Below are 12,640 nucleotides of genomic sequence, written 5' to 3'. Positions count from 1 at the left end.
CCTTCCTCCTCTTAGCCTGAAACTCTCTCCCTCTCCACATCACCACTCTCCCTACCTTCAAACATTGCTAAGGTCACATCCAGCGCTTAGAACAGTGCTTGGCACATAGTAAGCGCTTAACTTCTCTGGGCCTCGGCTGCCTCATCTGTAGAATGGGGATTGACTGTGAGCCCCACGTGGGTCAACCTGATCGCGTTGCGTTCCCCCCCCAGTGCTTAGAACAGTGCTTTGCTCATAGTAAGCGCTTAACAAATGCCATCATTATTATTATTATTATTAAGGGGTGGAGCCGGGATTTGAACCCATGACCTCTGACTCCCAAGCCTGGGCTCTTTCCACTGAGCCATAGCGCATATATGTTTGTACAGATTTATTACTCTATTTTACTTGTACATGTTTACTATTCTATTTATTTGTCAGTGATGTGCATCTAGCTTTACTTCTATTTATTCTGATCAATCAATTTATTGAGCGCTTACTGTGTGCAGAGCACTGTGCTAAGCGCTTGGGAAGTACAAGTTGGCAATATATAGAGACGGTCCCTACCCAACAGTGGGCTCACCTGTCCACATGTATTGTTGTCTGTCTCCCCCTTCTAGACCATGAGCCCCTTGTTGGGTAGGGACCGTCTCTATATGTTGCCAACTTGTACTTCCCAAGCACTTAGTACAGTGCTCTGCACACAGTAAGCGCTCAATAAATACGATTGAATGAATGAATGAACAAAAGCCATCATTAAATAATCTCCTCCAAGAAGCCTTCCCTGACTAAGCCCTTTTTCCTCGGCTCCCTTCTGTACTATCTTTGTACTTGGATCTGTGACTTTTGAGCCATTGATATATGGCCTACCTTCAGCCCCACAGCAATGAATGATATATTATACATTTATTTATATTAATGTCTGTTTCCCCCTTTAGACCGTGACCTTGCTGTGGACAGGGAACATGTCTGTTGGGTAGGGACCGTCTCTATATGTTGCCGACTTGTAATTCCCAAGCGCTTAGTACAGTGCTCTGCACACAGTAAGCGCTCAATAAATACGATTGATGATGATTGTCTTGTGCTCTCTCAAGCGTTTGGCACAGTACACTCTGCACTTAGTAGGCACTCAACATTGATTCATTCATTCAATCGTATTTATTGAGTGCTTACCGTGTGCAGAGCACTGTAGTAAGCGCTTGGAAAGTACAATTCATGATGATGATGATGATAGAGACTTGGAAAAGACAGGCTTCACAGGGCTAGTAGGCGAGAAAGTTACTATTTTGGGTTATTTCACCCTGAATAGAAAAGACCCAAGAGACCTGGAACAAAAAAGTCTTACTCTAATCTGGGAATCGTCCCATTATGTCTGCAGACTGGGAAACTGTGAGTGGATCAGCTCCTCGAGAGAAAGTGAGCGTAAGATAAGAAAACTAGGGATCCCAGGGTGTGTCCTGATTATGGGGATTACCCATGGCCTCCATTCTGTGAGCCCCCCGTGGGACAACCTGATCACCTTGTAACCTCCCCAGCGCTTAGAACAGTGCTTTGCACATAGTAAGCGCTTAATAAATGCCATTATTATTATTATTCCTCAAGAATGTCCTCTAGGGAATCATCCCTTCTCAGAGTGGGGAAGAGTGGCCCCCACCAAACTACACTCCTGCTACACCTCAAGCTCCTGCTAGATTGTAAACTCCTTGAGGGCAGAGATTGTAGTGTATTGTAATATATTCTTCCAAGTTCTTATACAGCGGTCTGCACAGAGGAAGTGATCAAAACATTTCATTGATTGATGGATCCTAATGCCATCATTGCAGTAGCGTCCTAGCCAGAGAGGAATCTGGTCAAAGACCCTTTCACTTTGGGCAGCTTTCTGGGTTGCATTCTTTTCAGGACCAAGGAAATGATGAGGTTTTTTTATTTTTTCCTTAAGGATTATATAGAAGCAGAGAAGCAGCGTGGCTCAGTGGCTCAGTGGAAGGAGCCCAGGCTTTGGAGTCAGAGGTCATGGGTTCAAATCCTGGCTCTGCCAATTGTCAGCTGTGTGACTTTGGGCAAGTCACTTCACTTCTCTGTGCCTCAGTGACCTCATCTGTAAAATGGGGATGAAGACTGTGAGGCCCCAGGGGACAACCTGATCACCTTATCATCAATCGTATTTATTGAGTGCTTACTGTGTGCAGAGCACTGTACTAAGCGCTTGGGAAGTACAAATTGGCAACATATAGAGACAGTCCCTACCCAACAGTGGGCTCACAGTCTAAACCTCCCCAGTGCTTATAACCTTATAACCTCCCCAGTGCTTAGAACAGTGCTTTGCACATAGCAAGTGCTTAATAAATGCCATCATATAGGAGGGATTGCCTTACTGTGCCGATTTCCACCAGCACAGTGGGAAAGAGGGATGTCCTGGTCTGGGTTGTCAGGGATTTTTAATTCCGTCCAACTGAGTTTGCACTAGAACTCTTCGATGACCTGGATCCAGGCAGTAAAGACTCCGCTAAAAGTCACAAAGAAAGCCCCATCTGTGCCAGTGAGCCGCCACCACCCCAGTCTAAGCCAAGAGATGGAAAATTCACATTCACCCCTCTGAAATCAGGAGGGAATACTTCCGTTTCTGGGATTATCCCCCACTCACCATAAAACTGAACTCATGAAAACACAGAAAATAAAATAGCGTGTGATGGTTTCAAGGACCCCCTGCAACCATGCGTAGAATAATAATAATGATGATGATGCCATTTATTAAGCACTTACTATGTGCAAAGCACGGTTTTAAGTGCTGGGGAGGTTACAGGGTGATCGGGTTGTCCCACGGGAGGCTTACAGTCATAATCCCTATTTTATAGATGAGGTACTGAGGCATAGAGAAGTTAAGTGACTGGCCCAAAGTCACACAGCTGACAATTGGCGGAGCCTGGGTTTGAACCCATGACCTCTGGCTCCAAAGCCCGGGGCCTTTCCAGTGAGCCACGCTGCTTCTCTATAGAACAAACAAACCCCTTTGGATGTATAATAACTTTTCGGCGTCTGAAATGAGCTGCCCATTTTGGGATAGATCTGGGGATATTCGGCTCTCACAATTGCCTGGCTGATGCTATAATGTGACCAGGTGTTGTGGGAGCTCCCTGGCTCCAACTACGCCACGGTCTCAAACCTGATCTGCCTCTCTCCTGTTATCTTAGACTACGAAATGTCCTCGGAGTCCAGTCAAGCGTGCTAGTTTTGGGCTTTACAGTTCAACACCTTTGAGCCCGCCTCCACCCAAATCCATTTCACCAGAAGGGGCTGGGATCCATCACCCAGTCAGAAAAATGAATTATTTTTCAGGATCTACCGGCTAGCGGCTTCCCTGCTCATCAGTATTCCAATCACATGCTTTCACGATGCCAAATTTAGGACATCGCCCCTTGCAAAATTCAGCTCCCTGACAGCATGTGCCAGTATACTGGAAATAACCAGAGTTGGTTATTTCAATGCCTCTTCCAATGTTCCATTCTGAATTGAAAAGAGAAAAAAGGGAAGAGATGGAGTTATTGCTGTTAACATTCCTGGCAAGGTATAACCCAGAATGAAAAGCGAAAGAAAATGACTTCTCATTTTTAGCCCAAATATGTCCACCAGATGGTCAACTTCAGAGCAAAAGAACTCATCATGACCAATGCCCTCGTGAATGGACAGTAGTAAAGCATCTACTGCTTGGGAAAGGCCAGTTAAGATGCACAGAGAGAGAGTTGAGAGGCAGCCAACTGTCCAGAAAGATTTCCAGAACCTTGTATATTTTCTTCTTTAGCCTTTCAAAGGTGGAATTATTCATGGAAAAGTCTACTCTTCTTGAACAACAGTTAGAAATGGGGGGATTCGTTCAGAGCAGGAACTTGAAGAAGATGACCGACAAAGAGATGGAGAAATGCAAATTGTTCCTGGAACCGTCGTCAACAGGAGTGCTAATGGAGCAAAGCTCATTCTTCTAATGCACAAAGTGTGGCAATCTGAGCAAGCCTGCGTCAGGGGAACCAACCACACTTGCACATTACTGATAAAAATCTCACCATCTGCAGAGTCTTCTTGGAGCTCCGCGGGACTAAGCCTCACTCACACATCACCTCTCCTCCCCTCTCTCTCCCCACCGCCCCCCATTTTCCCCGGATGCATTATCTTTTCACTCTTCTATGGGTCCACAATGTAGAACTTGCAAGATTCAAAGCACAGTACAAAACTACGCATAAATATAGCTTCCTTTCAAACTGGGTAAATGCATTTAAATTTCCCTAAGCCATCATGCCTTTGAAGATCCACTTTATGCGGACGGCGCCGACGACCCTGCCCTTCACTGTGGGGAATGGAAAAGAAACGACAACAACAACAACGAAAATCATCACTTCAATTTTCCCCGCCCACAGCAGCCTGCCTATTTTCTCTGCAAATAAACCGTATCCCTCTTCGAGCTGGAGAATCCAGGAGGAAATGGATTTAAATGAAATGATAGAAACACCTCACAAGAGGTTCATTTGTCAAGGCATGAAAGCAATTTAATTACAATTTATAGCACATGGATAAATAAATATTACATTCTTTCAGTCTACAACACATTCTAGGAGCATCTTGCTAAAAGATCTAGCTACACGTTACCAGATTCCAGGGTCCTTGTCTTCGAAATCATCATTTCAAATAATGGAAAAGAATTGGATCGGTAATGCAAGGAATGGCAAGGTTGAATACTGCAAGACGTTTCCCTTTTCTTTAAGAAGGCTGCAGTGAAGGAAGGGTTTAGGATTGTCAATTACAAAAGGGATTATAGCCAATTGAGGTCTTCTTTACTATGAATAATTCACTTCACTGTAGATGATCAGTTTCACTGTGGTGCTGGACAAAAATACTGTTAAAAATCTAGCAGATTCTCAGTCTGTGCTCGCACCCGTCATCTCTTGCCTCCGTTTAATTTCCGCTCTGAGCATCTTCAGTGAGACTCAAAGGAACCATCTCTACGTATTGGGGGACTCCCCCATTACACTGAAGGTTCCTTAAGGACAGAGACTATCTTTTGCTTGTGAGAGGACTCTTTTCCCAAGCACTTAGTTGAGAATGCTCTGGAAATTGACGTCGCTCAATAAAAATACTTGACTGATTAGATGGGTGATTAAGAACTTGTTATCCAACTCCTAAACATAATTCCCCCTCCTTCATCATCTTTGTTGGGAACTGAAATCCTAAGGTTTAAGCACAGATGGGTAAATGTGCAGACCTGATCACTCTGTGATAAGAAGAGCAACTTGTAAGTTGGGAGTGGGCTGCAGGGAGAAGCTTACACCATGACAAAGAGGGAGGGCTTGCCTTAGTACCAGTTCAACCAACTATCATGTTTCCAGGACAACCACGATAACCTCAGAAAAAAACATGGAAAGATTGGTTGTACAACTGTTACAATCTCTGTTAAGAGGTTTCAGCTACCGAGAAACCAATGGGTCCCACTTCATTGGAGATAGCACACTGAAAGGATTAATCTATCCTACTTCTAGGAGGTTGCCCGATGAGAACGAATGTAATTCACGGTTAATTTGGAAAAACAATTACTGCTAGGTCCTCAGAAACTTAATGGAATCAAGTATTTAAAAAGAGATAGAAAGAAAAGACCCAATTCTGAAGAGAGATTCAGGAAATAATCCAGCTCCAGAAGGAAAAGAGCGCCTCCAGTTCAGGAATAGTCTTCTCTTCCCTCCATTCGTAACACCGAGGGCTTATCTTCAGAAGAAGAAATACATTTTGGGTTAAAATGCAAAAAGTCTCTTAGCAGGTCCTATTTTTATATTTTGATGCTTTATTAGAAATATAAACAGTGTATCGTTTCTGTCTCTTTTTATTGACTTTTTTTTTTTTTTTTACAAATCATTTTTGGTAACTTGTCTGTATTCTTTTTTGACCCATAAAATAATTTTCATAACCTCACCTTGCCCAGTTCATCGTATCGGTCCTTTCTGAAAGTCCATCGTCCTGATCTGCCAAACCTCGGGGTCGTCCGCTGTTGAAATACTCTTTTGGCGGAAGGGATTTGGCCAACTACAGAAGCCTCCCCGTGGTTTGAGGGTGCTTTCCCTCCCCCCCCGTTTCCCGCACATCTGATCACCCCGCTTTCGAATCGTTTCCGATCTCCCTCTGCACTGTAGAACTGAAGGCATCGAGGTGTGACGGACCCTTTATCCGGAGAGGGCTATGCTTTGTCTTTGAATTTCTCCAGATAGTTTCTCAGTTCTTTGGAGTCTCCCAGGCCCAAATCCTGGCCCACCCATTTGATGTCATCATCGTTGCCACCCACGATAGAGTTGACGGTGGGGCAGCTGTCGTCCGGAGGGATGGTGGTGAACGTGGTGAATTTTACCCGCTTCCGCTTGGAGGTGGGGGAGTGCAAAGGTTCGGGTCTCTGTTCTTTCCCTGGCTTTCCCCCCGAGTCCGCGGGTCTGTGGAACTGGCTCTGCACGTTCTTCTGACCGCCGCCGTCGAGGAGGTGGTTGCTCTCCTCGTAACCCAGGCCCCGGTCTATAACGGTGGTGCGCTCGTCCTGCCGGTGGGACGGGTCTCCGGCGTTCTCCAACAGCTCGGCCTCGTTCCCAAGCCAGACCCAGTCGTGGGAGTGAGTCATGGGGGCCTGCCCTTCCGCGGGGACTTGCTTGTGCCGATACTTCAGGGCGAAAGTGGCGCAGTTGATCAGGAAGACCACGATGGCCAAGCAGAAGACCCCCAAGAGCGCGTACATCCCGATCTCCAGGTCACTGAGGCCCTTGGGGGTCGGCACCAGGTCATCCTCCTCCAGGTCTCCGTGGCTCTTGGGAAGATCGACTTGAGCGGGGAAGTTGGTGAAGTCGATGGGGATGTTTTGCAACTGGCCGTCGCCCGCGAGCCTGCCCCCGTCCAGCTTGCTGTTTTTCACCACCCTGTTATCGATCGTGGCCCTCGCGGTGGTGCTGACCTTCCGCAGGGCGCCTTCTTCCCGGTCCACGGGGGAGCCTCCGAAATAGCGGCCGTCCTGTCCAGACCGCTCTGGCTCCTGGACCTTCTGCCGGCGGTCACTGGCGTGGTTCTCGATCTCATCGCCGTCGTAGTCGGGACCGGGGTGGGACCCTGCGTCGTTCTGCCCGAACTTGACCCTGATGCTGCCCGTCCCCACCGCCAGCACGCTCTTCCGCTTGGATTTCTGGCAGGTCTCCGAGATCATCAGGTCCGTTTTGACCAGGGGGCCCTGGCCTTCCCCTTCGGCCACCACAACCGGCCACCTCAGGGCGGGGTCCTGACGGGCCGATACGATGGACTGGTCCAGGGAGGTGGCCGAGAGGGAGAAATCTTTGGGATCGTAAATGTCCAGCGGAGTCACTGAGCCGTCGCTGAACTGGATCCACGTGCTGACCACGGCTTCCTGAAAGGAGAAGCGGGTAAGGGGGTGAAGTGAAGTTAAGTAGGACGGCCCATCTCACAGCCAATCGCCCAGCGCCCTTTACCGAGGGGAGAGGAGTGACAGATGGCAACAGACCGGGCACCGTGCTTAGCGTCATCATCGCCTTTCAGCCTAGGGCTCAGAAAAACGGATGATATTTTTCACTGAAAGCCCAGAAATCTCTGTCATTTAAACGAGAACAAATGGTGGTAGGAAATAAATGCTGTGGCGTAATCCTGTAATAAAAGCCATGAAGCTCTAATTCATGGGATTTGTAAAAGCCATCACTGGACTCAGAGACCCGACAATCCGAAGGGAAAGTGACAGGCCATATGTGAGAGAACCCTTATTTTCTTGTCATTGTCATGCAGATCTGTGACATGAGGCTGGGTGACGAAGCTGAGACCAGGGGCTGTAGTTACGAGAGATCTGGGATGGAGAGAATGGGGAAAAAAACAACAACATAGCGAAAACGCTTTCGGAAACAGGTGCACGTGAAATAAAGAAAATAAATCCCCCTAAACTCTCCCAGTCGATCTGCAGACACTTGATGGCCTTTAAAAGAAGAAAAAAAAGCCTAGTAATATAATGTATTGCTCTTAAGGTTGAACCCACTCTACCTTTGAAGCAAATTGTAAAGCCCATTACATTTCCATGTCACCAAGACGAGGGGATGTTGGGCTGTGTTCTCTGGAATACAGAATACAGCAGCCTTGATTTAATTTTGCAGTCTTTGCTCTCCACGGGTAGCGCCAGTAGAAATCACCATTAGAGACAGATGAAAAGGTAGAGGTCAGTACAAGAAGTTATCTGAATCTTGCCTAGGAGAGAAAGCTATTTATTTCTCAGCTTCTGAGTAGCTATCTTTGGGAGGAAAGTTTGGTTTTGTTTTCCCAGTTTGGTCTCTTGGATCAGTAGTGTCCATCACGGCCTTGTTAGCAGAGAGCAAGCATTAAAAAAAAAAACCTTGCTAAAAATGATTTTTTTCCCACATAAAATTCCTTTTTTTAACCCCAAATCCTTTTACTATTCTATTTATGTAGCACCGTACTAAGTTTTTGGGAGAGTACAACACCACAGTGTTGGTAGATGTTTAGGCTGCACCAACTCTACCTCTGATTAATTTATACCCTCTTTAGCCCTCAAGTATATGTCAGCTTTATTTATTTTTTGACCTTTCATTCATTCATTCAATCGTATTTATTGAGCGCTTACTGCGGGCGGACCACTGTACTAAGCGCTTGGGAAGTACAAGTTGCCAACATATAGAGACGGTCCCCACCTGACAACGGGTTCACAGTCTAGAAGGGGGAGACAGACAACAAAACAAAACATGTGGACAGGTGTCATGTCATCAGAATAAATAGAAATAAAGCTAGATGCGCATCATTAACAAAATAAATAGAATAGTAAATATGTACAAGTAAAATAGAGTAATAAATCTGGACAAACATGTATACAGGTGCTTTGGGGAGGGGAAGGAGGTAGGGCGGGGGGAATGGGGAGGAGGAGAGGAAAAAGGGGCTCAGTGTGGGAAGGCCTCTTGGAGGAGGTGAGCTCTCAGTAGGGCTTTGAAGGGAGGAAGAGAGCTAGCTTGGCAGATGGGCAGAGGGAGGGCATTCCAGGCCCGGGGGATGACGTGGGCCGGGGGACGACGGTGGGACAGGCGAGAACGAGGTACGGCGAGGAGATTAGCGGCAGAGGAGCGGAGGGTGCGGGCTGGGCTGGAGAAGGAAAGAAGGGAGGTGAGGTAGGAGGGGGAGAGGTGATGGACAGCCTTGAAGTCCAGGGTGAGGAGTTTACCTGTCTGGAGCTAAATATTAGATTTCTCCCCATTATAGGGTGCAAGCTTCCTGTGGGCAGAGAATGTGTCTCTTGGCGATTCTGAACTTCCCCAATTGAGTGCACTTCCCAAATGCTACTGATACTGCTACTTCTACTACTTCTACCGTTACTTCTACTGGAGAAGCAGTGTGGCTTAGTGGTAAGAGCACGGGCTTGTGAGCCAGAGGTCGTGGGTTTTAATCCCGGCTCTGACATATGCCAGCTGTGTGACTTTGAGGGACTCACTTACCTTCTCTGTGCCTCAGTTACCACATATATAAAATGGGGATTAAGACTGTGAGCCCCGTGTGGGACAACCTGATCACTTCTTCCAGATTGTGAGCCCACTGTTGGGTAGGGACCATCTCTATATGTTGCCGACTTGTACTTCCCAAGCGCTTAGTACAGTGCTCTGCACACAGTAAGTGCTCAATAAATATGATTGAATGAATGAATGAATGAATGCGTATACCCCAGCACTTAGAATAGTGCTTGGCACGTAGTAAGCACTTAACAAATATCATCATCATCATCATCATTCTACTGCTACTACTACCACAATCACTACTACCATTCATTCACTCATTCAATCATATTTATTGAGCGCTTACTGTGTGCAGAGCACTGGACTAAGCGCTTGGGAAGTACAAGTTGGCAACATCTAGAGACGGTCCCTACCCAACAGCGGGCTCACGGTCTAGAAGGGGGAGACAGACAACAAAACTTAACATATTAACAAAATAAAATAAATAGAATAGATATGTCCAAATAAAATAAATAAATAGAGTAATAAATCCGTCCAAACATATATACATATATACAGCTGCTGTGGGGAGGGGAAGGAGGTTAGGCGGGGGGGGATGGAGAGGGGGAGGAATATGAATACTAATACTGCTACTTCTATTATTCATTCATTCAATCGTATTTATTGAGCACTTACTGTGTGCAGAGCACTGGACTAAGCGCTTGGGAAGTACAAGTTGGCAACCTATTACTACTATCACTCCAAACTAATATTAGCAGGAATTGCTTCTGGCAGACAAGCTATTGGCATGTTGAGTCCCTGTTCCAAGGGTTTCCATGTATTCAGGTCACAGCCCAGCCACCTCCAACAATCAGACAAAAGTGTTTATTGGCTGCTTACTTCGGGCAGATCGCTGTACTCAGTGCTTAGGAAAGTACAGTAGAGTTAGTAGATACTGTTCTTGTCTTCAAGGAGCTTACAGTCTAGCAAGGGAGATTCATTCATTCATTCAATCGTATTTATTGAGCGTTTACTGTGTGCAGAAAACTGTACTAAGCGCTTGGAAAATACGATTCGGCAACAGATAGAGACATAGGCACTAAAGTAGATTACAGGTCGAAAGGGAGCATCTCGCCGCTTCACATAGTAGTACCTTACCTCTCTGATTTCACCACTACAACCCAGTCTGAACACTTTATTTCTCTAATGCCAATTTACCGTACCTCAATCTCGTCTATCTCACTGCCGACTCCTCATCCGCGTCCTGCCTCTGGCCTGGAACCCCCTCCCCCTTCATTGTCGACAGTCGCAGCGTGGCTCAGTGGAAAGAGCCGGCGCTTTGGAGTCAGAGTCATGGGTTCAAATCCCGGCTCCGCCAATTGTCAGTTGTGTGACTTTGGGCAAGTCACTTCACTTCTCTGTGCCTCAGTTACCTGTAAAATGGGGATTAAGACTGTGAGCCCCCTGTGGGATAACCTGATCACCTTGTAACCTCCCCAGCACTTAGAACAGGGCTTTGCACATAGTAAGTGCTTAATAATAATAATTATAATAATGATGACATTTATTAAGCACTTACTATGTGCAAAGCACTGTTCTAAGCACTGGGGAGGTTACAAGGTGATCAGGTTGTCCCACGGTGGGCTCACAGTCTTCATTCTCATTTTACAGATGAGGGAACTGAGGCACAGAGAAGTTAAGTAACTTGCCTAAAGTCACACAGCTGACAATTGGCGGAGCCGGGATTTGAACCCATGACCTCTGACTCCAAAGCCCGGGCTCTTTTCAGTGAGCCACGCTGCTTCTCTGCTGAGCCACGCTGCTTCATAAATGCCATTATTATTATTATTATTCCAATTTCAAGCAGCGTGGCTCAGTGGAAAGAGCCCGGGCTTTGGAGTCAGAGGTCAAGGATTCAAATCCCGGCTCCACCAATTGTCAGCTGTGTGACTTTAGGCAAGTCACTTAACTTCTCTGTGCCTCAGTTCCCTCATCTGTAAAATGGGGATTAAGATTGTGAGCCCCACGCGGGACAACCTGATCGCCTTGTATCCCCCCAGCACTTAGAACAGTGCTTTGCACATAGTAAGTGCTTAACAAATACCATTATTATTATTATTATTATTTATTAAGCGCTTACTATGTGCAAAGCACTGTTCTAAGCGCTGGGGGGATACAAGGTGATCAGGTTGTCCTGCGTGGGGCTCACAGTCATCATCCTCATTTTACAGATGAGGTAACTGAGGCTCCGAGAAGTTAAGTGACTCGCCCAAAGCACATCTCCAGTAAGAGGCCTTCCCCAAATAAGCCCTCTTTTTCTCTTTTCCCATTTCCTTCTGCATCACCCTTGCACCCTTAATTCGCCTCTCTCTTACCCTCCAGCACAGTGCTGGGCAACAGCAGCACGGGAGAGAGTCGAGGGCTCAGACTCGGGTTTACTGCGCAGAAGGAGGCAATGGTAAACCGTTTCTGGATTTTTCCCAAGAAAATTCTATGAATCCACTACCAGAACGACTGAAGATGGAGGTGGGGCGTTCTGGGAGAGATGTGTCCTTGGCGTCGCTGTGGGTTGGACACAACTCGACAGCATAAGACAGCAACAATGTATTTACATTCATGCCTGTCTCTCCCTCTAGACTATAAGCTCTCTGTTGGCAGGGAACATACCTGATGACTCTATTATATTGTACACCCCTAATGGTAATAATAATAATAATGATGGCATTTATTAAGTGCAAAGCACTGTTCTAAGCGCTGGGGAGTTTACAAGGTGATCAGGTTGTCCCACGGGGGGCTCACAGTCTTAATCAACAGTTTCCAGATAAGGTAACTGAGACCCTCCTTCCCTTCCCCACAGCACCTGTATATATGTATATATGGTTGTACATATTTATTACTCTATTTATTTATTTATTTTACTTGTACATATCTATCCTATTTATTTTATTTTGTTAGTATGTTTGGTTTTGTTCTCTGTCTCCCCCTTTCCGACTGTGAGCCCACTGTTGGGTAGGGACTGTCTCTATATGTTGCCAATTTGTACTTCCCAAGCGCTTAGTCCAGTGCTCTGCACATAGTAAGCACTCAATAAATACGATTGATGATGATGATGATGAAGTGACTTGCCCAAAGTCACCCAGCTGACAAGTGGCAGAGCCGGG

At 46.3% G+C, this 12,640-nt stretch overlaps 1 protein-coding gene across 2 annotated transcripts in view; it reads right to left on the bottom strand.

Moving 5' to 3' along the window:
* Nucleotides 1-4,491: 4,491 nt before the first annotated feature.
* TMEM132C (transmembrane protein 132C) overlaps nt 4,492-12,640 on the bottom strand; it is a 206,642-nt gene continuing 198,493 nt past the window's right edge. For both annotated transcript variants that reach the window (XM_038763698.1, XM_038763699.1), the window contains one exon: nt 4,492-7,393. In XM_038763698.1, the coding sequence (XP_038619626.1) occupies nt 6,194-7,393 (1,200 nt within the window). In that variant the 3' untranslated portion in view covers nt 4,492-6,193. The remainder of the gene's footprint in view (nt 7,394-12,640) is intronic.

Source organism: Tachyglossus aculeatus, chromosome 21 (assembly GCF_015852505.1).
Source record: "Tachyglossus aculeatus isolate mTacAcu1 chromosome 21, mTacAcu1.pri, whole genome shotgun sequence".
Lineage (NCBI taxonomy): Eukaryota > Metazoa > Chordata > Mammalia > Monotremata > Tachyglossidae > Tachyglossus > Tachyglossus aculeatus.
This window is presented reverse-complemented; position numbering and strand designations above follow the sequence as displayed.